Source organism: Arachis ipaensis, chromosome B06 (genome assembly GCF_000816755.2).
Source record: "Arachis ipaensis cultivar K30076 chromosome B06, Araip1.1, whole genome shotgun sequence".
Classification (NCBI taxonomy): Eukaryota; Viridiplantae; Streptophyta; class Magnoliopsida; order Fabales; family Fabaceae; genus Arachis; species Arachis ipaensis.
Window position 1 is genome coordinate 69,134,177 of NC_029790.2, and position 22,707 is coordinate 69,156,883.

The window sequence follows — 22,707 nt, forward strand, 5'->3', positions numbered from 1 at the left end:
TTGGGGACGCGAATAGGGTAGGGTTTCGCATGGGTTGGGGTAAGTGAATTTGAATCCACGCGAATGTGTGGAGCACACGATCGCGTGAATTGGGTGAAAAGAGAAGTGACACGGCCGCGTCGTTGACACGATCGCGTGACTTAGGTAAAAGGTAACGGACGCGTACGCGTGAAGCATGCGAATGCGTCGCTGAGAATTGTGCTAAACGCACAGTTCCAGCGTCGTTTTGGCGGAACTCTCTATTTCCAAAAGGGTCCATAAAATCCGCGCGACGCGTACGCGTTGCTCACGCTTTCATGTAGGATGTATGTCGTGCAGGTGACGCGTTCGCATCAGGGACGCAAACGCGAGGGCCAATTTATGCTAAAGGCACATCAGCCGCACAATTCTAGCCCAACTTTCTAGGCGTTGATTTTTTTTACGCCGATTTCCATTCGACGCCCACGCGTGGCCTGCGCGGTCGCGTGGGGTGATTTTTTTTTATGCAATTATGCAGAATGCAATATGCAGTGCTAATGTACATGCCATGAATAATTCCAGGTTCAATGAAAATAAAATAAAATAAAAACAAACAACATGAAATAAAATTGAAAAAGGAACGATCATACCGTGGTGGGTTGCCTCCCACCTAGCACTTTTAGTTAAAGTCCTTAAGTTGGACATTTGGTGAGCTTCCTGCTATGGTGGCTTGTGCTTGAATTCATCCAAAAATCTCCACCAGTGTTTGGAATGCCAATAGCCTCCGGGGTCCCAAACTAGGCATGTAAAGCCCTTGAGCAGCTTCAAATAGATTCTCAGGCTCCCGGGGTGTTGAATGTCAGAATAGATTCCAGGATCCCAAACTTTACTTTTATATCCGCCTTTGTCTCGATCTATATTTTTCCAGCGGGGTGGTTTGGAAGTTGCATTCTCACCAAGATGACCAAACATTTTCCGAGACCCATTCAATCGAACTCGAAACCAATCCTTACACTTCAAATTGAAGCGTGGACCCTTATTGAATCTTGCATACCGGCCTTGAGCACAAACCATTTTCTTTTTACTCTTAAAGCCACAAAGAGCTCTAAGCTGGCCATCTGTTTCAAACAAACCATATTCAAGTTGAAAAGTAAAGATAAAAGCTAAGGATTTTACCCACTTAAAGTTTGTATTGGGCGGTAATGGCCTTGGGATAGGTGTTTCCAGTGGTTTTGCAGGCTCTACTCCCTTGTATTCTTCTGTGGATTCTTCCACTTCTTTGCAATTTTCTTCAGCTGCAACCACATTGATGAGCGGATAATTTATACACTTTTTGGCATTGTTTTTACATAGTTTTCAGGATGGTTTAGTTAGTTTTTAATATATTTTGATTAGTTTTTAAATAAAAATCACATTTATGGACTTTACTATGAGTTTGTGTGTTTTTCTATGATTTCAGGTAATTTCTGGCTGAAATTGAGGGACTTGAGCAAAAATCAGATTCAGAGGCTAAAGAAGGACTGCAGATGCTGTTGGATTCTGACCTCCCTGCACTCAAAGTGGATTTTCTGGAGCTACAGCAGTCCAAATGGTGCGCTCTCAATTGCGTTGGAAAGTAGACATCCAGGGAGTTCTAGAAATATATAATAGTCCATACTTTGCCTGAGTTTAAACGACGCAAACTGGCGTTCAATGCCAACCTTCTGCCCTATTCTGGAGTTAAACGCCAGAAATAGGTTGCAAAGTAGAGTTAAACGCCAGAAACAGGTTACAAACTGGTGTTTAACTCCAAGAAAGACCTCTACATGTGAAAGCTTCAATGCTCAGCCCAAGCACACACCAAGTGGGCCCGGGAGTAGATTTCTGCATCATTTACTCATTTCTGTAACCCTAGAAACTAGTTTAGTATAAATAGTAGAACTTTTTACTATCATGTTAGAAATCCGATCTTTGATTAGTCTTATGCTATCTTAGACCTTTATGGGGGCTGGCCATTTGGCCATGCCTGGACCTTGTTCTTATGTATTTTCAACGGCAGAGTTTCTACACACCATAGATTAAGGTCTGCAGCTCTGTTGTTCCTCATGAATTAATGCAAAGTACTATTATTTTTCTATTCAATTCACGCCTATTTCTTCTCTAAGATATTCATTCGTGCATAAGAACATGATGAATGTGATGATTATGTGACGCTCATCACCATTCTCACTTATGAACGCGTGCCTTACAACCACTTCCGTTCTACATGCAAACAAGCTTGAATATGTCTCTCTTAGCCTCCTGATCGTGAGATCAGAGTCTTCATGGTATAGGCTAGAATTATTGGCTACCATTTTTGAGATCCAGAATGTCTAAACTTTGTCTGTGGTATTCCGAGTAGGATCTGGGAAGGGATGGCTGTGACAAGCTTCAAACTCGTGAGTGCTGGGCATAGTGACAAACGCAAAAGGATTACTGAATCCTATTCCAGTATGATCGAGAACCGACAGATGATTAGCCGTGCGGTGACAGCGCATCTTGGACCATTTTCACTGAGAGGACGGGATGTAGCCATTGACAACGGTGATGCCCTACATAAAGCTTGCCATAGAAAGGAGTATGAAGGATTGGATGAAAGCAGTAGGAAAGTAGAGATTCAAAAGGAACTAAGCATGTCCATACGTTTATCTGAAATTCTCACCAATGAATTACATAAGTATCTTTATCATATTTATATTTTAATTATTAAAACTCTATAACCAGTTGAATCCGCCTGACTGAGATTTGCAAGATGACCATAGCTTGTTTCGAGCCGAAAATCTCCGTGGGATCGACCCTTACTCACGTAAGGTTTATTACTTGGACGACCCAATGCACTTGCTGGTTAGGTGTGCGAAGTTGTGACAAAGAACTAAGATTATGAATGCGCGTATTAAGTTTTTAGCTCCGTTACCAAGGAATGAACGATCACGATTTCGTGCACCATGTTTTTGGCGCCGTTGCTGGGGATAGTTCGAGTTTGGACAACTGACGGTTCATCTTGTTGCTCAGATTAGGTAAATTTTATTTTAATTTTAAGCTTTTTGTTTTTATTATTTTTATTTTTATTTTCGAAAAAATTTTCCAAAAAAAAAATTTCAAAAAATAAATTATTCTATGGCTTTAGACTTTTTAAGAATGAATTCTAGAGTTTCTTCATGATTTGTTGAAGCCTGGCTGGTTGTCAAGCCATGTCTAAATTTTTGGACTAAGGCTTCCACCTATCATGGAAAGAGCCCTTGGACTCTCATCTAATCAGCTGTTATATGCTTGATTTGTATCTGTTGAAGCTTGGCTGGCCATTGGCCATGTCTAGTGTTTTGGACCAGAGCTTTCACTGAAAGCTTGGCTGGCTAGTAAGCCATGTCTAATTCCTAGACCGGAGCTTTAGACTAACATTGTATGATTCCTGGAATTCTCATTAAAAAAATTTTGAAATCCTTATTTTTCTTTTCCAATTAATTTTTGAAAAATACCAAAAATTTTAATAAAATCATAAAAAAACCAAAAATAATTTTGTGTTTCTTGTTTGAATATAGTGTCAATTCTTAAGTTTGGTGTCAATTGCATCTTTTTAATTTTTCATTAAAATTTTCGAAAACTCATGCATGAAACTGTTCTTCATGATCTTCAAGTTGTTCTTGATGATCTTCCTTGTTTGATCTTTGCATCTTTATGCTTTGTGTCTTTTCTTGTTTTTCATATGCATTTTCAATTTGTTAGTGTATAAAGTTTGAAAATTTCTAAGTTTGGTGTCTTGCATGTTTTTCTTTTCTTAAGAATTTTCAAAAATAAGTTCTTGGTGTTCATCTTGACATTCAAAGTGTTCTTGATGTTCATCTTGACACTCAAAGTGTTCTTGCATGCATTATGTGTTTTGATTCATAATTTTTATGTTTTGAGTCTTTTTATTGTTTTTCTCTTTCATCATTAAAAATTCAAAAATTAAAAATATATCTTTTCCTTATTCTTCTCATAAATTTCGAATATTTGAGTTGACTTTTTCAAAAAAATTTCAAAATTTAGTTGTTTCTTATGAGTCAAATCAAATTTTCAATTTAAAAATTCTATCTTTTTCAAATATTTTTCAAAAATCAAATCTTTTTCATTTTTTTATGATTATCGAAAATTTTAAAATGACTTTCAAAATCTTTTTCTTAATTTCATTTCATAATTTCAAAATCTTTACTAACAATTAATGTGATTGATTCAAAAATTTTAGTTTGTTACTTGCCTAATAAGAAAGGTTCAATCTTTAAATTTTAAAATCATATCTTTTTGTTTCTTGTTAGTCAAGTAATGAACTTTAATTTCAAAAAATCAAATCTTTTTAATTTCCAATTCAAATCTTTTTCAAAATGATTTTCAATCATATCTTTTTCAATGTCAATAACATCTTTTTCAAAATCAATTTCAAAATCTTTTCTAACCTCTTATCTTTTCAAAATTGATTTTCAAATCTTTTTCAATTAATCTTATCTTTTTGTTTAATTCTTATCTTTTTCAAAACTACCTAACTAATTTCATCTCTTCAATTTTCAAAAACTACTAACCCCTTTTTCAAAATTCTTTTTAATTAACTAATTGTTTTAAATTTTGATTTTAATTTTTTTCTCTTAATTTTTGAATTCTAACCAAAATTCAAAATAAAAACAAAAATATTTTTCTTTTCTTTTCAATTATTTTCGAAAATTCTACTCTCTCACCTCCTTCTAATTATTTATTTATCTATTAACACTTCTCTTCTTCTTAAAAATTCGAACCCTCTCCCTCTTTCTGTGTTCGAATTTCTTTTCTTCTTCTACTAACATAAAGGAATCTCTATACTGTGACATAGAGGATTCCTCTTCTTTTCTGTTTTCTTCTTTTTCATATGAGCAGGAACAAGGATAAGAACATTCTTGTTGAAGCTGATCCGGAACCTAAAAGGACTCTGAAGAGGAAGCTAAGGGAAGCTAAAGCACAACTCTCTAGAGAAAATCTGACAGAAATTTTCGAAAAAGAAGGAGACATGGAAGATGCTTGGTGACTTTACTGCACCAAAGTCCAATTTACATGGAAGAAGCATCTCAATCCCTGCCATTGGAGCAAACAATTTTGAGCTAAAGCCTCAATTAGTTTCTCTGATGCAACAGAACTGCAAGTTTCATGGACTTCCATCAGAAGATCCTTTTCAGTTCTTAACTGAATTCTTGCATATCTGTGATACTGTTAAGACCAATGGGGTTGACCCCGAGGTCTACAGGCTTATGCTTTTCCCGTTTGCTGTAAGAGACAGAACTAGAATATGGTTGTACTCTCAACCTAAAGATAGCATGAACTCTTGGGATAAGCTGGTCACGGCTTTTTTAGCCAAGTTCTTTCCTCCTCAAAAGCTTAGCAAGCTTAGAGTGGATGTTCAAACCTTCAGACAAAAAGAAGGTGAATCCCTCTATGAAGCTTGGGAGAGATACAAGCAACTGACCAAAAAGTGTCCTTCTGACATGCTTTCAGAATGGACCATCCTGGATATATTCTATGATGGTCTATCTGAATTATCAAAGATGTCATTGGACCATTCTGCAGGTGGATCCATTCACCTAAAGAAAACGCCTGCAGAAGCTCAGGAACTCATTGACATGGTTGCAAATAACCAATTCATGTACACTTCTGAAAGGAATCCTGTGAGTAATGGGACGCCTCAGAGGAAGGGGGTTCTTGAAATTGATACTCTGAATGCCATATTGGCTCAGAATAAAATATTGACTCAGCAAGTTAATATGATTTCTCAGAGTCTGAATGGATTACAAGCTGCATCCAACAGTACTCAAGAGGCATCTTCTGAAGAAGAGGCTTATGATCCTGAGAACCCTGCAATAGCAGAGGTGAATTACATGTGGAAACCCTATGGAAATACCTATAATCCCTCATAGAGAAATCATCCAAATTTCTCATGGAAGGATCAACAAAAGCCTCAACAAGGCTTTAATAATGGTGGAAGAAACAGGTTTAGCAATAGCAAGCCTTTTCCATTATCCACTCAGCAACAGACAGAGAATTCTGAGCAAAATCCATCTAGCTTAGCAAATATAGTCTCTGATCTATCTAAGGCCACTTTAAGTTTCATGAATAAAACAAGGTCCTCCATTAGAAATTTGGAGGCACAGGTGGGCCAGCTGAGTAAAAGAGTCACTGAAACCCCTCCTAGTACTCTCCCAAGCAATACAAAAGAGAATCCAAAAAGAGAGTGCAAGGCCATTACCTTACTTGGTGTGGCCGAACCCAGAGAGGAGGAGGAGGACGTGAATCCTAGTGAAGAAGACCTCCTGGAACGCTCAGTGACCAATAAGGAGTTTCCCTTTGAGGAACCAAAGGAATCTGAGCCTCATCTAGAGACCATAGAGATTTTATTAAACCTCCTTTTGCCCTTCATGAGCTCTAATGAGTATTCATCCTCTGAAGAGGATGAAAACATTATTGAAGAGTAAGTTGCTAAATACCTTGGTGCAATCATGAAGCTGAATGCCAAATTATTTGGTTATGAGACTTGGGAAGATAAACCTCCCTTGCTCACTAATGAATTGAATAAATTGGATAGGCATAAATTATCTCAAAAGAAACAGGATCCTGGTAAATTCCTAATTCCCTGTAGCACAGGCACCATGACCTTTGAGAAGGCTCTGTGTGACCTGGGGTTAGGAATAAACTTAATGCCACTTTCTGTAATGGAGAAACTAGGAATCTTTGAGGTACAGGCTGCCAATTTCTCATTAGAGATGGCAGACAAATCCATGAAAACAAGCTTATGGACTAGTAGAGGATGTGCTAGTAAAGGTTGAAGGCCTTTACATCCCTACTGATTTCATAATCCTAGACACTGGGAAGGATGAGGATGAATCCATCATCCTTGGAAGACCCTTCCTAGCCACAGCAAAAGTTGTGATTGATGTGGACAGAGGAGAGTTGGTCCTTCAACTGAATGAGGACAACCTTCTGTTTAAAACTCAAAGATCTCCTTCTGTAACCATGGAGAGTAAGCATGAAGAGCTTCTCTCACTGTAGAGTCAACCAAAGCCCCCACAGTCAAACTCTAAGTTTGGTGTTGGAAGGCCACAACCAAACTCTAAGTTTGGTGTTGAACCCCACATTCAAACTCTAAGTTTGGTGTTGAGAGGTCCCAACAATGCTCTGAACATCTGTGAGGCTCCATGAGAGCTCACTGTCAAGCTATTGACATTAAAGAAGTGCTTGTTGGGAGGCAACCAAATGTTATTTAATTATATATATTTATTTTCTATTGTTATTTTATGATTTTTTTAGGTTGATGATCATGTGGAGTCACAAAAACTACTGAAAAATCAAAAACAGAATAAAAAACAACAGTAAAAATAGCTCACCCTAGAGGAAGAACTTACTGGCATTTAAACGCCAGTAAGAAGCATCAAACTGGTGTTTAACGCCAGAAAGAAGCATCAAACTGGCGTTAAACGCCAGAAACAAGCACCAGACTGGCGTTTAACGCAAGAACAGAGCATGGAAGTGGCATTAAACGTCAGAAACAGGCTACATTTGGGCATTTAACGCCAAAAATAGGCAGCAGTCTGGCGTTAAACGCCAGTATTGCATACAAAGGGCGTTTTGCATGCCTAATTGGAGCAGGGATGCTAAGTCCTTGACCCCACTGGATCTGTGGACCCCAAAGGATCCCCACAGGATCTGTGGACCCCACAGGATCCCCACCTACCCTAACTTTCTCTCTTCACACCTTTTCATAACCCTCTTCCCCAAATACCCTTCACCAATCACCTCAATCACTCTTCCCCATCACCTCTTAGCCACTCACATCCCTCCATTCTTCCCCATAAATCCCACCTACTTCCAAAATTCAAACTCTTTTCCCTCCCAAACCCGACCCTAATGGCCGAACCCTAAACCTCCCCCCACTCCTATATAAACCCTTTATTCCTTCTTCTTTTTCACCCAACACAACCCTTTCTTCTTCCCCTTGGCCGAATATACACATCTCCCTTCTCCTCCATTTTTCATCCTCTTCTCCTTCTTTCTTTCTTCTTTTGCTCGGGGACGAGCAAACATTTTAAGTTTGGTGTGGTAAAAGCATTGCTTTTTGTTTTTCCATAACCTTTAATGGAACCTAAGGCCAGAGAAACCTAAAGAAAGAGGAAAGGGAAGGCAATTGCTTCCACCTCTGAGTCATGGGAGATGGAGAGATTCATCTCAAAGGTCCATCAAGACCACTTCTATAAAGTTGTGGCAAAGAAGAAAGTGATCCCTGAGGTTCCTTTCAAGCTCAAAAAGAGCGAATATCCGGAGATCCGAGAGAGATTAGAAGAAGAGGATGGGAAGTTCTCTCTAATCCTATTCAACAAGTCGGGATCTTAATGGTTCAAGAGTTCTATGCAAACGCATGGATCACTAGGAACCATGATCAAAGTGTGAACCCGAATCCAAAGAATTGGCTTACAAAGGTTCGGGGAAATTGCTTAGATTTCAGTCTGGAAAATGTAAGGTTGGCGTTCAACTTGCCAATGATGCAAGAAAACACACGCCCCTACACTAGAAGGGTCAACTTTGATCAAAGGTTGGACCAAGTCCTCTTGGACATATGTATGGAAGGAGCTCAATGGAAAGTTGACTCAAGAGGCATGCCAGTTCAATTGAGAAGACTGGACCTTAAGCCTGTAGCTAGAGGATGGTTGGAGTTTATTCAACACTCAATCATTCCTAATAGCAACTGGTCTGAAGTTACTATAGACCGGGCAATCATGATCCATAGTATCATGATTGGGGAGGAAGTGGAAGTTCATGAGGTTATACCTCAAGAACTCTATAAGGTGGCTGACAAGTCTTCCACTTTGGCAAGGTTAGCCTTTCCTCACCTCATTTGTCACCTCTGCAATTCAGCTGGAATTGACATAGAGGGAGACATCCTCATTGAAGAGGACAAGCCCATCACTAAGAAAAGGATGGAGCAAACAAGAGATCATGGGCCTCAACAAGAGCATGAGGAAATTCTTCACCATGAAATCCCTGAGATGCCTCAGGGGATGCACTTTCCTCCACAAAACTATTTTGATGTGGTGACAATACTTTCTGTTCTCTGAATGAATGCTTGAACAGTGCATATGTCTTTTGAATTTGTTGTTTATAAATGTTAAATATGTTGGCTCTTGAAAGAATAATGAAAAAGGAGACATGTTATCTGATAATCTGAAAAATCATAAAAATGATTCTTGAAGCAAGAAAAAGCAATGAATACAAAAGCTTGCAAAAAAAAAAAGAAAAGAAAGATGACGAAAAAAAAGAAAAAAAAGAGAGAAAGAAAAAGAAAAAGCAAGCAGAAAAAGCCAAAAGCTCTTTAAACCAAAAGGCAAGAGCAAAAAGCCAATAGCCCTTAAAACCAAAAGGCAAGGGTAAAAAGGATCCAAGGCTTTGAGCATTAATGGATAGGAGGGCCTAAAGGAATAAAATCCTGGCCTAAGCGACTAAACCAGGCTGTCCCTAACCATGTGCTTGTGGCGTGAAGGTGTCAAGTGAAAACTTGAGACTGAGCGGTTAAAGTCGAGGTCCAAAGTAAAAAGAAGAGTGTGCTTAAGAACCCTGGACACCTCTAATTGGGGACTCTAGCAAAGCTGAGTCACAACTGAAAAGGTTCACCCAATTATGTGTCTGTGGCATTTATGTATCCGGTGGTAATACTGGAAAACAAAGTGCTTAGGGCCACGGCCAAGACTCATAAAGTAGCTGTGTTCAAGAATCAACATACTGAACTAGGAAAATCAATAACACTATCTAAAATCTAAGTTCCTATAGATGCCAATCATTCTGAACTTCAATGGATAAAGTGAGATGCCAAAACTATTCAAGAGGCAAAATGCTACTAGTCCCGCTCATCTAATTGGAGCTAAGTTTCATTGATATTTTGGAATTTATAGTATATTCTCTTCTTTTTATCCTATTTGATTTTCAGTTGTTTGGGGACAAGCAACAATTTAAGTTTGGTGTTCTGATGAGCGGATAATTTATACGCTTTTTGGCATTGATTTTACATAGTTTTCAGTATGATTTAGTTAGATTTTAATATATTTTTATTAGTTTTTAAATAAAAATCACATTTCTGGACTTTACTATGAGTTTGTATGTTTTTTCTGTGATTTCAGGTAATTTCTGGCTGAAATTGAGGGACTTGAGCAAAAATCATATTCAGTGGCTGAAGAAGGACAGCAGATGCTGTTGGATTCTGACCTCCCTGCACTCAAAGTGGCTTTTCTGGAGCTACAGAAGTCCAAATGGTGCGCTCTCAACTGTGTTGGAAAGTACACATCCAGGGTTTTCGAGAAATATATAATAGTCCATACTTTGCTCGAGTTTAGATGACACAAACTGGCATTCAACACCAACCTTCTGCCCTATTCCAGAAAACAGGTTACAAACTGGCGTTTAACTCCATGAAAGACCTCTACACGTGAAAGCTTCAATGCTCAGCCCAAGCACACACCAAGTTGGCCCAGAAGTAGATTTCTGCATCATTTACTTATTTTTGTAACCCTAGTAACTAGTTTAGTATAAATAGAACTTTTTACTATCATGTTAGAAATCCGATCTTTGATTAGTCTTATGCTATCTTAGACCTTTATGGGAGCTGGCCATTCGGCCATGCCTGGACCTTGTTCTTATGTATTTTCAACGGTAGAGTTTCTACACACCATAGATTAAGGTGTGGAGCTCTGCTGTTCCTCATGAATTAATGCAAAGTACTATTATTTTTCTATTCAATTCACGCCAATTTCTTCTCTAAGATATTCATTCGCACACAAGAACATGATGAATGTGACGCTCATCACCATTTACACTTATGAACGTGTGCCTGACAACCACTTCCATTCTATATGCCTACAAGCTTGAATGTGTATCTCTTAGCCTCCTGATCGTGAGATCAGAGTCTTCGTGGTATAGGATAGAATTATTGGCAGCCATTCTTGAGATCTGAAAAGTCTAAACCTTGTCTGTAGTATTCCGAGTAGGATCTGGGAAGGGATGGCTGTGACGAGCTTCAAACTCGCGAGTGCTGGGCGTAGTGACAGACGCAAAAGGATTACTGAATCCTATTCCAGTATGATCGAGAACCGACAGATGATTAGCCATGCGGTGACAACGCATCTTGGACCATTTTCACTGAGAGGATGGGATGTAGCCATTGACAATGGTGCTGCCCTACATAAAGCTTGCCATAGAAAGGAGTATGAAGGATTGGATGAAAGCAGTAGGAAAGCAGAGATTCAGAAGGAACTAAGCATCTCCATACGCTTATCTGAAATTCTCACCAATGAATTACATAAGTATCTCTATCCTATTTATATTTTAATTATATTTTAATTATTAAAACTCTATAACCAGTTGAATCCTCCTGACTGAGATTTGCAAGATGACCATAGCTTGTTTCAAGCCGACAATCTCTGTGGGATCGACCCTTACTCACGTAAGATTTATTACTTGGACGACCCAGTGCACTTGCTGGTTAGTTGTTCGAAGTTGTGACAAAGAACTAAGATTATGAATGCGCGTATTAAGTTTTTAGCGCCGTTACCAAGGAATGAACGATCACAATTTTTCATACCACACATCTTGATCAAAGTCTTCGATATCTTCCTCATCACTCGAGTCATAATTTGGAGGTTGAGAAAAGTCTACCTCCGCATCATCTTCGTATTCACTTGGGGAAGATTCTTCCATCTCAAAGAGTTCACTTGCGGATGTAAGTTCATTACTAGGAGAACTTGACTTGTGATTATCATCATCAAGGAAACCTGCTTGTTGAGTTGTTCCTTCTAGTTCTTCATAAGATACCTCCTTAGCATCAGTTGCAAAATTCTTGACGGAATTCTCTTCAATTCTGGATTCCCATGGAGGTTCAGCATGTCCTAAGTCTTCAACCAATTATTTTTCTTTGATAATTACAGCTTCCTCCACTTGTTCCAGTACAAAGTCATGCTCCTTACTATCCAGTGGGGTTTCTAGTACCTCCTTCATGCTGCGTTCTTCATTAGATTGCCCACATGAAGCCATGGGGATTCCTTGAGTGTCCAAACGTCGGGAAGGTAGTCTATTTATCGCTTGATTCAATTGGTGAAGTGTGTCATGAAATCTTTCAAATGTCTCCTTGAGTTGCTCCCTTGATTCTTGGGGTGATGGATATGGACATGGTGTATAGGAAAGTGGTGGTTCTTGGGAGTAAATGGGTTAGAATTGGGGTGGATATGGATTAGGGTCGTACGAAGGTGAATGGTGGTAGAGGGCTTATGAGTGTGGTGGTTTAAAGTTGTGTTGAAGAGGTGGTTCATAGGCATATGATGGGGTCCACCATATCTATTATCTCGGTATGCACCTTGGAATGGCTCTTGACTATAGTAATTTGGTGGGTGTTGGTTGGCACGAAAGGGTCCATCATAACTATTGTCTTGACATGCATTGTGGAATGGTTATGGTCCATGGTATCTTGGAGGGTGTTGTTGCCTAAAGGGTTGATCAGATCCTCGTGGCTCCTTCTATCTCTGGTTGTTCTGACCTTGATGCATGTTCCTGTTATAGCTTCCATTCCTTTCAACAGCATTTGAACCAAACTCAAAGTGACGGGGGTGAAAACTCATAGTAACTAATAAAAATTAAAAACAAAAATAAAAACAAATAAACAAGCAAAAGAAAATATTTACAATAACCAATATTAAGGCAAACGTTTGCAATTCCCCGGCAACGGTGCCATTTTGACGATCGGTTTTTCTATCGGTAAAGAAATTTTATAAAAAATTAATCGCGTTGCAAGTATAGTTTCTAAACCAAGCAATAATCCTTTCATACAAAAACTTGTTTGTCACTTAAGCAAACCCAATAAAAATAAATAACCGAAGTATTCAAACCTCAAGTCGTCTTCTCAAGGAATTGCAGGGAGGTATGATTTATTATTGGTTATGTAAAAAGATATATTTTTGGGTTTTTGAAAATAAGGGGCAAGTAATTTAAATGAAAAGGAAAATAAATTGATAATAATAAAAATCTCTTGGCAAGGTATGAGAAATTGAAGTCTTATCCTAGTTATCCTTATCAGGTGTGGAGAGAATTGGATTCTGCTCCCACTTTTAATTAACCCTTGCTAAACAAAGGAAAGTCAAGTGGACAAATTTATTTGATCCCCAGGTCCTAGTCAACTCCTATGGAAAGACTAGAGTTATTGGAGTACAAATTAACCAGCAAAGAATTCCAATTTCAATCAACAGCTGAGTTTGACAACTCAAGTGTTATAAATTACTTAACCAAAGCCAAAAGGGGAAAATATCTTAAATTAAATTAAAAGCATTCATAAATAGATTAAAACAATCATAAACTGAAATACCTCAAATTGCATTAAACAGAATATTCAAATCTTAACATGAAAAATTCATAAGCCAAATTAGGAACATTAACAAGTAAAAGCATTGGAATAAATAAAAGTAGAAAATAAATTAAAGGAACATTAAACCTGTTATTGTAGAAGCAATCCTAAAATGAGAGAAATCCTAATCCTAAATCCTAAGAGAGAAAAGAGAACCTCTCTCTCTAAAACTATGTCTAAAACCTAAAATTGTGAATATTATATCTATCACTAAGTTGTTAAGTTGTTGTTTGATTCCTCCATTCTCTGGCTTATATTCTGTGTTTCTGGTTTGGATTTGGGCCGAAAAAGGATCCAAAAATCACTGGGGGCGTTTTCTGCAGATTCCTGTACGTGGCGTCTGTCACGCGTTCGCATGGGTCACGTGTTCGCGTCATCTGGGAGTTTTCCTTGTCATGCGTATGCGTCGATCACGCGTATGCGTCATTTGTGTTTTGTTCAAGGCACGCGTCCGTGTCGTCCACGCGTACGCGTCGCTACCATTTCACGCTAGGCACGCGTTCGCATCGTCCATGCGTTCGCGTCGCTGCCCTTTTCTTCAAAAACTCCATTCTTGCGCTTTCCTTCCATCTCTGGTATGTTTCCTTTTCGTCCCCTAAGCCATTCTTGTCCTATGAAACCTGAAAATACTTAACACACAAATCAGGGCATCGAATGGTAATAAAGGGTAATTAAAATTAATATTTTTAAAGCATAGAAAACATGTTTTTCGCATATATCATAAAACAAGGAAGGAATAGTAAAACCATGCAATTTACATGAATAAGTGGGTGAATAATTGATAGAGACACTCAATTTATGCACAAAATACATCATAAAATATGGGTTTATCAGTAGGATCGCAAGGAGAATGATTTGCTAGAGCTTCACCCTCCGTTAGATAAAATGACCAAGGGCCCTGGCATTCATTCTGTAGTAGAGGAGATCAATGGCCACAGGCAATGGTTTTGATCACTTACAGCCTGCCAGAGAGGAAGATCATTCACAAGCAAGGAAGATAACAATACCAAAGTTCATTCAAAAAGATAAAGCAACTCCGACTCTCAACTCTATTCCCAGCATATAATTCCTATCCTTATTTAAGGTTCACATAACATAATCCAACAACTTTTTTATTCTACCTGACTAAGACCTGCAAGATAACCATTGCTTGCTTCAAGCCACAATGCTCGTGGGATCGACCTTGACTCGCTCAGGTATTACTTGCACGACCCACTGCACTTGCTGGTACTGTTGTATGGAAGTGTAGGGTTTGCATACACGCACTATATAACTTGCAAATGAAAAAACTCATAAATAGTCGGGACATGGAGTTTGACAAAAATACTTCATGGAACTCGGAAGATGAAAATTTTGAGAAAGAAAAGCATTGAAGTGTCACAATAACCACCTAGACTAGAAGAACAAGAATGTGAAGAAAAAAGCACACCTACTCCAACAGTAGAAGCAATAACTGATTCTCCTCCAAGAAAAACTAGACCACTACAAGATGTATATGAAACATGCAATTTTGTTAATATCGTGCCTACAAGCTTTGAAGGAGCAGAAAAGCAACAAAAAGGGAGAAATTCCATGAAAGAAGAAATCAAAATGATCGAGAAGAATAACACATGGGAACTGGTAAATCGCCCTTTAAATAAAGATATTATTCGAGTCAAATGGGTATAAAAGACTAAGTTCAATCCCGATGGATCTATTCAAAAGCCTAAAGCAAGGCTTGTAGCTAAAGGATATGCACAAATTCCTGGGATAGATTACATAGAGACATTTGCACCTATAGCTTGTCTAGATACAATAAGGGCGCTCATTGCAGTAGCCGCACAAAAGCAATGAAAGATCTATCAATTGGATGTGAAATCTGCCTTTCTAAATGGAGAACTGGTGAGAGAAGTTTTTGTTGATCAACCACAAGAGTTCATTGTAGAAGGACATGAAGACAAGGTGCTAAGGATAAAGAAAGCACTCTATGAGCTCAAGCAATTTTCGCAAGCATGGTACAGTCAAATTGACAAATATTTCACGGATCATCAATTCAGGAAGGGTAAAAGTGAGCCTACACTCTACATCAAGATGCAAGGTAATTCAAACACTCTCATAGTTTCCTTGTGTGTGGATGTTCTTATATACATAGGAAACAATGCGACTATGATTAGAGAATTCTAATAAAAATTGAAACAGACATTTGAGATGACTGACTTAGGATTTATGCACTATTTGGTTGGAATTGAGGTAAACCAAAATGAAGACAAAATTTTCATCTGGCAAAAGAAATATGCTCAAAATTTGCTACAAAAATTCAAGATGAATAATTGTAAGGCAGTATCTACTCCTCTAGTCCATAATGAGAAATTACAAAAAGAAGATGGATTTGTAGAGGCAGATGCTTCGCAATATAGAAGTCTTATTGGAAGCCTCCTTTATCTAACTACCACAAGACCAGACATCATGTATGCAATAAGTCTACTATCAAGATTCATGCAAAAGCCAAGTCAAAAGCACCATGGGGCCGCAAGAAGAATATTAAGATATCTACAAGACGTAAAAGATTATGCCATTCACTATAAATCTACCGAAAGCACTTCTGGATATGCATTTATACTAGGATATGGAGTATTCTCTTGGGCATCAAAGAAACAAGAAACTGTGGCTCAATCATCTGCTAAAGCTGAGTATGTTGCAGCCGTAAATACTACTAGTCAAGGAATATGGCTAAGGAAAATATTTGAAGACTTAAAAGAGCAACAAGAAGAACCAACAACTATGTTGTGCGACTAAGTCACCATTAGCAATGGCAAACAATCTAGTCCATCATAGTAGGACCAGGCATATAGCTATCAAGTTTTATTTTATACGAGAAGCTATATTGGAGAAAAAGATAAAGATCGAGTATTGCAACACAGATGAGCAACTAGCAGACATCTTCACTAAGGCACTACCAAGATCAAAGTTCGAACTATTTCGAGAGATGCTTGGATTTACACAAATGTGCATCAAGGAGGAGTATTAATAATGCTACACATTTGTAGAACTTTCTAGAATTTTCATGATCTTGTTAAAAAAAATACAAATCTAGATATTATAATGGAGAAGTCTAGAAGTTAAGTAAATAAATCATGTATTAGAAATATCTAAGATTGGTATCTAGAAATATCTAGGTTAATATCTAAAAATATCTAAAATTTGGAATTATTTAGAATTAACTTATGGAGCCTATATATAGGCCATCATGGAGTTTGTTGTAACTAACTAACAAACATATCAAATTCTATTAGTCTTTGTACTCTCTCATTAACCTATCAATAATATAACTATCAAATTTTCAAACCATTTATCTAAACTACTTATTCATCAAAACTATCCTTGCTACAAGGTTCAAGTCCATAATACACTAAACCAATGTCAAACTATATCATAAAACTAACAAGTTCTATCAACCAAAAGTTTAGTTTTGAAATTTTTTTGGATAAAAATAGTTTCTTAGTACCTTTCTTTGTTCTATTGAAATTATCTTCCTATGATTAGTATGATGATAACATGGGAAAAACAATAGTAAGCTAAGAAGATATGTAGAAGGAGGAGGAACTTGAATTCACTGTTTAATGCTTTACTTAAAATACGAAAAACTAATGTTGCTATTTTATTTGAAGTTTTTGCCTTCAAAAGTCTGACCAAACTGCCAATTCTTGGGGGCGACATGCCATGAGGTGGAGTACCTTCCATCACTTGCTTTGACCCTAAATGTTAATGATTCTCCGACTAACATAGCTTTTGTCTCCCATTTTTGGCCCCAATTTCGCTTTAATTCTATCCATTTGAGCTTCGTATCACCCTTCACTTGAACTCCCACCACATCCCCAGCACCTCCAACATTCCACACTTTGACTAGATTAAAGTAAGGATTCCCAGTTATGGTGTACCTGATTCCTCCCCATTTCTTGCATGGTACTCTGCATGTGTTTCAATAAGCATCATAATTAGACATACATCATGTGAGAATAGTTAACTTTTAAATCTCTCTTAACACACATCTCAAACTTTTTTAATATGAAAGCAAGGTATTATTTTATTAGAGGCAATCTTATTCGAGTATTAAAAATTTCATAGAAACCATGACTCTTTTCGTTATGATTACTCAACACACCTCAAACCCAAGACTATTATCAATATGATTGACTAATGTGCATGTATTGATAGTTTCCTAGCATTTGACTAATGTGAAATGTGCTTTAGGCTTATACCTATTAATATTTTTATGGAAACTATATGTGATGTCATTTATTTTATGGAAATATTATGCACACAAAAAATCAGATACCAAATTAGATATTATATATTTGTGTATAAATATATGTTGTTGATTCATACACTTTTAATTTACTTTATATTTCAATATTATTATATACAAGTAATTAATTTGAGGGGTAATTTTTAATGTATATGTAAACCCTAAATCATATACCTAACATGGTTGATATAGAAATTATTGACCTGCGGTATTGAACTGGGACAATGCCGGTCTTGTACTGAGCAATTTTGAGGAATGTAGGTTTGGCCAAATCAAAGTGCTCTCGTGGAGAGTTGCACCATCCTCCATTATTACTTGCTTGATTGTAGTTTGGGGGGCAAAGGTTTGTTGCGGTTACAAAGATGGAGGATTGTCCTCTTCCTGCATTATTGCATCCTTGAGTTGAATCTGATGCACATTTGATCTCGTAGCATCCACCGCATGCTTCACCACCTTTAAACATAACTGTGCTCAATGCTGCTATCTCCATCCCATAACCGTCTTTAACCACATCCTCATACCCACAAGCTCCTCCTGCAACAACAACAACAACAACAACAACAACAACAACAACAACAATTGAGTTATACGTATATTGTTAAGATCAAAAGAGAAATACTTCTTTGTTAAACAAATGCACATATAAAAATAACAAATTATTTCGTAGCAAATAAATGTCACATGTGTTAGATACATAATAATTTGTGTATTATTTATACTACTTAATAGTTTAAGTTTTAAGATAAATAATTTCATGACATAATAATTATTTTTGCTAGATAAATTTGATAATGCTACAATAATTAGGCTTATATATAATACTACTAATGATCATGATGTGTAAATGTTGTAATTAACTATGGATTTCTTTGATAAAATTGTATATTGATTAGTGGCAATGATTTATGGGTTATATATTAAACATACCATATGTGCCGGAACCTCCTTCATAAAAGGTAGCATGAGCTTGCATCCATTGGCCAGATACAAACTTAGGGCGTTGTTGATGATTGAAAATAGCCAATGTACTACGTCCAACTATGTTATTATGAGCTGCATAACTCCATGAATTTACGCTTGCATGTGCATCACGAATAGCAAATGTAACAAGAACGAGCAATATTATTGATGATGAGGCCATAGAGATATGGGAATAGTGATGTAGGATGATCTTGATGATGATCTTTGATTTGGTTTTCTATATTTTCTCCGAGGTTGGTGTTAGGAAATGTTGAACAAATTAATATGATTATAAATATGGGGTTTGTTTTTAAGATTGCAACTTTGTAGAACGGGTGCGAGTGCAACAACACATGAGTTTTTTACTCTTAGCCACCATTTATTCATAATATAGGAACCATCCATTTGATTTTGATATTGTCCCTTACTCCCTATTATATCAACCTCTTTTGGTTATTCTTTAATTTCTCTCCATACATGTCTTTAAATTATTTTCTTTTAGTTTAAAATATCATTATGTTATGTTATAAAGCGTTGATTCCAGCAAATATTCTCACTATCAGTTAATATTTTAACAGTCTCGTTACACATTTAATTTATTTTGACAACCAAGTTCAACCAAATTTAGTCAAACTCAACAAAATCCACTCCTACAACACGAGAAATCATTTTTTTCTTCTTTTGCGCGTCATTTTTGCCTCTTCCTCCTTATTCTATTTGTACTACTGTTGTTGCCTTTTATTTTTATTTCTTCTAATCCTCTTCCTTATGTGTAATTGCATTTATTTTTTTTTCTTGGTTAGCTTTTTTTCTTCTCTTTTTCTTACTTTTATTCATTTTAAGAGAGTGAAACAAAAAGAATTATGAGAAAACGAAATAAGGAGATGAGGAAGAAAAAAATGAAAAATAAGAAGAAAAAGCAATAAAGATGAGGAGGAGGAAGGAAATTTTTGAATTGTGCAGAAGTTATTAGAAAATAGTACCAAAATTTCTTAACAACATAGAAATTGCTTAATTTTGACACCAAAAGTTTGCTAAAATAACATAGAAATATCTTCTTTAATGCTACATTATTTTGCTTCATACAATTTTTCTTTTTTTTCTGTTGATCTTAGTTCTTCTTTTAGGAGTATTGCTTTTTATATTAGACTTGAATAAAAATGTCTATACTATATTAAAATCTTAATTAGTTGAATAAATATAGGTTCACACTTATGGGATGATATCTTGCCAAAAACAAAAATAGCACTGAAATTTATTATATAACGTAGGAAAATTAAGCAGAACAAGTGCAAAAATTCGAGAGAGAATGAACAGTGTCATTTATATATAAGAAAAAGGCAACGCATCTAATATATAAAATAATACATAAATTTCTAAAGAATAACACCGAAATGTCTTTAGTTTAACAGCGAAATATCTTTACTTTAATACTAAAATTTCCAACTATATGATGTGATAGAATTAAGAACTTATTTTCTGACGACTTGAGTTGCAGATTCACAAATTTTAATAGAAAAGAAAATAAGTGAAAAAATCTATATATAACGTAAAGAAATCAAGTAGAACAAAATTTTGAAAGGAAATGAACAGTGACATTTGCATATAAGAAGAGGACGACGTATCCGATATAAAAAATAATACATAAACTTCTAAAGAATAATACCGAAATGTCTAGCTACAAGAAGTTATTGGAATAACGATTGATTTAGTGATCGGTCAGTTCTTTTATGACCAAAAAATGGTTGGTCGCTAAATTGATCGCTAAATTAGAAATTTGCAACCGATTTAGCGACCACTACCAAAGCCATTCTAGTTGGTTACTAAATCAGTTGCTAAATTAGAAATTAGTGACCGAACTTAGTCACCATTATTTTTTGGTTTTAAAAAACCAAAAAGTTGCAAAAATTAGTCACTAAATTTATCGTCAACGGCCGATTTAGCAACCAAAATAAAAATTAGTTTAAAAAATTATTGGTCGCTAAGTGATGCGTGAGCATCATTAGTGTCTTTTCTATATAATTTATATGGTATTCTATTGATTTTTTAGAGATTTTTAGTAAATTATACCCTAGTAGATGCTACTTTGAGTTTTGTGGCCTTTTGTTGATTTCAGGTAGCATTTGGATGAAGATTTCATAGACATCTTTTCAACCAATGTTTTGTTTGGTGTGTGTTGTTCTCTCTAAGATTGTAATATTTGGCTTGTTTGATTCTATTCCATTGTTTAATGTATGAATTCATTTATGTGATTGAGGCCTTTGTTTTGTTAAAGCTCACATACCTAAATTGGGCTTACCCTTTTATCAAACCTTGTAAACCCAATGTTGAGCCTATTTAAACCCTTTTGTTCTTTATAATAGCACATCACTAACTCTAAGTCAAAAACAATAAATGTCCTTAATTTGAATCTTTGGTTAACTTAGACGAGTAAAAGTGTGCATGATTTAAGTATAGGAAAATTTGAATCTTTGGTAAACTTAGACGAGTGAAAGTCTGCATGATTACAAAGCCCAAACATTCACATGAAGCTAAAGGCATAAAGCACGAGATATAGATACCAGATAACAAAATATAAGTAGATTTGAGAATATAATAGTCATAAGTTGCTAGCCGCAGCCCGTGGAGTTTAGGCTGACTAGTCAATATACAGACATAACAAAGTTTGAAAGCTAAAATAGCATATATAACATCTCTCTCAAAGTTATCCTCTAAGACGAAATATAAATACAAAAGTAAGAGTACTAAACAAAATGAGTAAAAAGACAAAAAGTTGATAGAAGATCCTCCGCTCTGTCACTACCACGCAACTCTCCAAGGTGGGTTATGACCTGCATCTGAAAAATAACAACAAAGTATGGAATGAGAACCGGAGGTTCACGGATATAGTGTTGGGCACACTACCCAGGGATATAGCTAGTGCCATACACACTCTTGTGATCCGAAAGGATGTGAGCAGGATACTCTGCCACAGACCTCACATCTCCACGTAAGCGGAATAAACCATCTGTCTTTATGCCGCTGCCGTGACCTCAACAGGCGGGATTAACCTACCATCCCTGTGAGGTGCATAACGTCTCAAACAAATCAGAAATAAACATTATATCCATATTTTCTCAGTGATCACTTTTAATATTCATAAATTCATCATTATTCTTCGAGTCCCAGACTTGCCACAATATTATAAATTCACATTTCCACAGCTCATCATACTTAGTATCCATACAGTACTCTTCCAATCCACCTAATCTATTTCATCTTAGTACTCCAGAGACCTAAGTCACTAATTCTTCTCTATTAGTCCTTAGGCCTAAATACGAGATATTACTCTTAAACAGCATTTGAAAGAAGTTTAGAAAGTTAGAGAACCCTTAAAAATGAAGAAAAATCATTTATCAGCAAAACAGGGTCTATGCGTATGCATGCCCATGTATGCATGCACATACTTAAAATTTTGCCCATCCCACGTACGCATACAAGAAGTCGCGTACGCATGGGTGCTAAACAGAAAGCATCGTTCGCGTACCAGATCATGTGGTCGCGTACGCATACTCAAGTTTTGCACATTCTGGAGTACGCATGCAAGGTGCCACGTACGCATACCCCTCTAGATTTGCAAAATTTTGTGAAGTTGCAAAAAATCAGTTTTAAACACCAAACTTTAAACATTCATAACTTCCTCTACAAAAAAATCCATTTTCATCAAACTTTATATCAATGTAAAGATATTTAAATATACTTTAATTTAAAATAATTTTCATCCAATTTTGAAAATTGAGGCTCAAGTTAGGACCCGCCAAAGTTCGGTAAAAATCAAATTTTACAAAATCCAATAAGGTTCTCTACTTTTCAAAACTTTGAACCAAATAAACTCCAAACCACAACACTCAATAATTCACATCTGAACTTACCATTTTTTTCTCAATTCACCATTCTTACCAAATTTCCACTTACAATACACTATCCTCATAATCCTCAACCCTAACCATCAAATTACTCATAGTAAAACCATTTCTCAACTAACGCACTCATCAAATATCATTCTATCATTACCAATCATCAT

The 22,707-nt window shown here is 36.5% G+C and overlaps 2 protein-coding genes across 2 annotated transcripts in view; one reads left to right on the top strand and one right to left on the bottom strand.

The window, feature by feature from the left end:
- Positions 1 to 16,174, top strand: part of LOC107646934 (uncharacterized mitochondrial protein AtMg00810-like) — a 16,366-nt gene extending 192 nt beyond the window's left edge. Inside the window, exon 2 of the mRNA XM_016351077.1 lies at positions 15,578 to 16,174. Coding sequence (XP_016206563.1) covers positions 15,578 to 16,174 — 597 coding nt within the window. The remainder of the gene's footprint in view (positions 1 to 15,577) is intronic.
- LOC107646933 (expansin-A9-like) lies at positions 16,943 to 18,871 on the bottom strand. Its single transcript, XM_016351076.2, has 3 exons — positions 18,612 to 18,871; positions 17,888 to 18,218; positions 16,943 to 17,346 (listed from the first exon to the last, which is right to left on the bottom strand). The coding sequence occupies exons 1-3, from the start codon at positions 18,823 to 18,825 to the stop codon at positions 17,037 to 17,039; spliced, it is 855 nt and encodes a 284-aa protein (XP_016206562.1). The 5' UTR covers positions 18,826 to 18,871; the 3' UTR covers positions 16,943 to 17,036.

Excerpts from the sequence above, each read along its gene's own strand:
- LOC107646933 (XM_016351076.2), bottom strand. The coding sequence starts at position 18,825 with ATGGCCTCATCATCAATAATATTGCTCGTTCTTGTTACATTTGCTATT. Across the intron at positions 18,219-18,611 it reads AGGAGGTTCCGGCACATATG|GAGGAGCTTGTGGGTATGAG; the intron begins GTATGTTTAATA and ends TTGTTGTTGCAG. Across the intron at positions 17,347-17,887 it reads GTCCCAGTTCAATACCGCAG|AGTACCATGCAAGAAATGGG; the intron begins GTCAATAATTTC and ends AAACACATGCAG.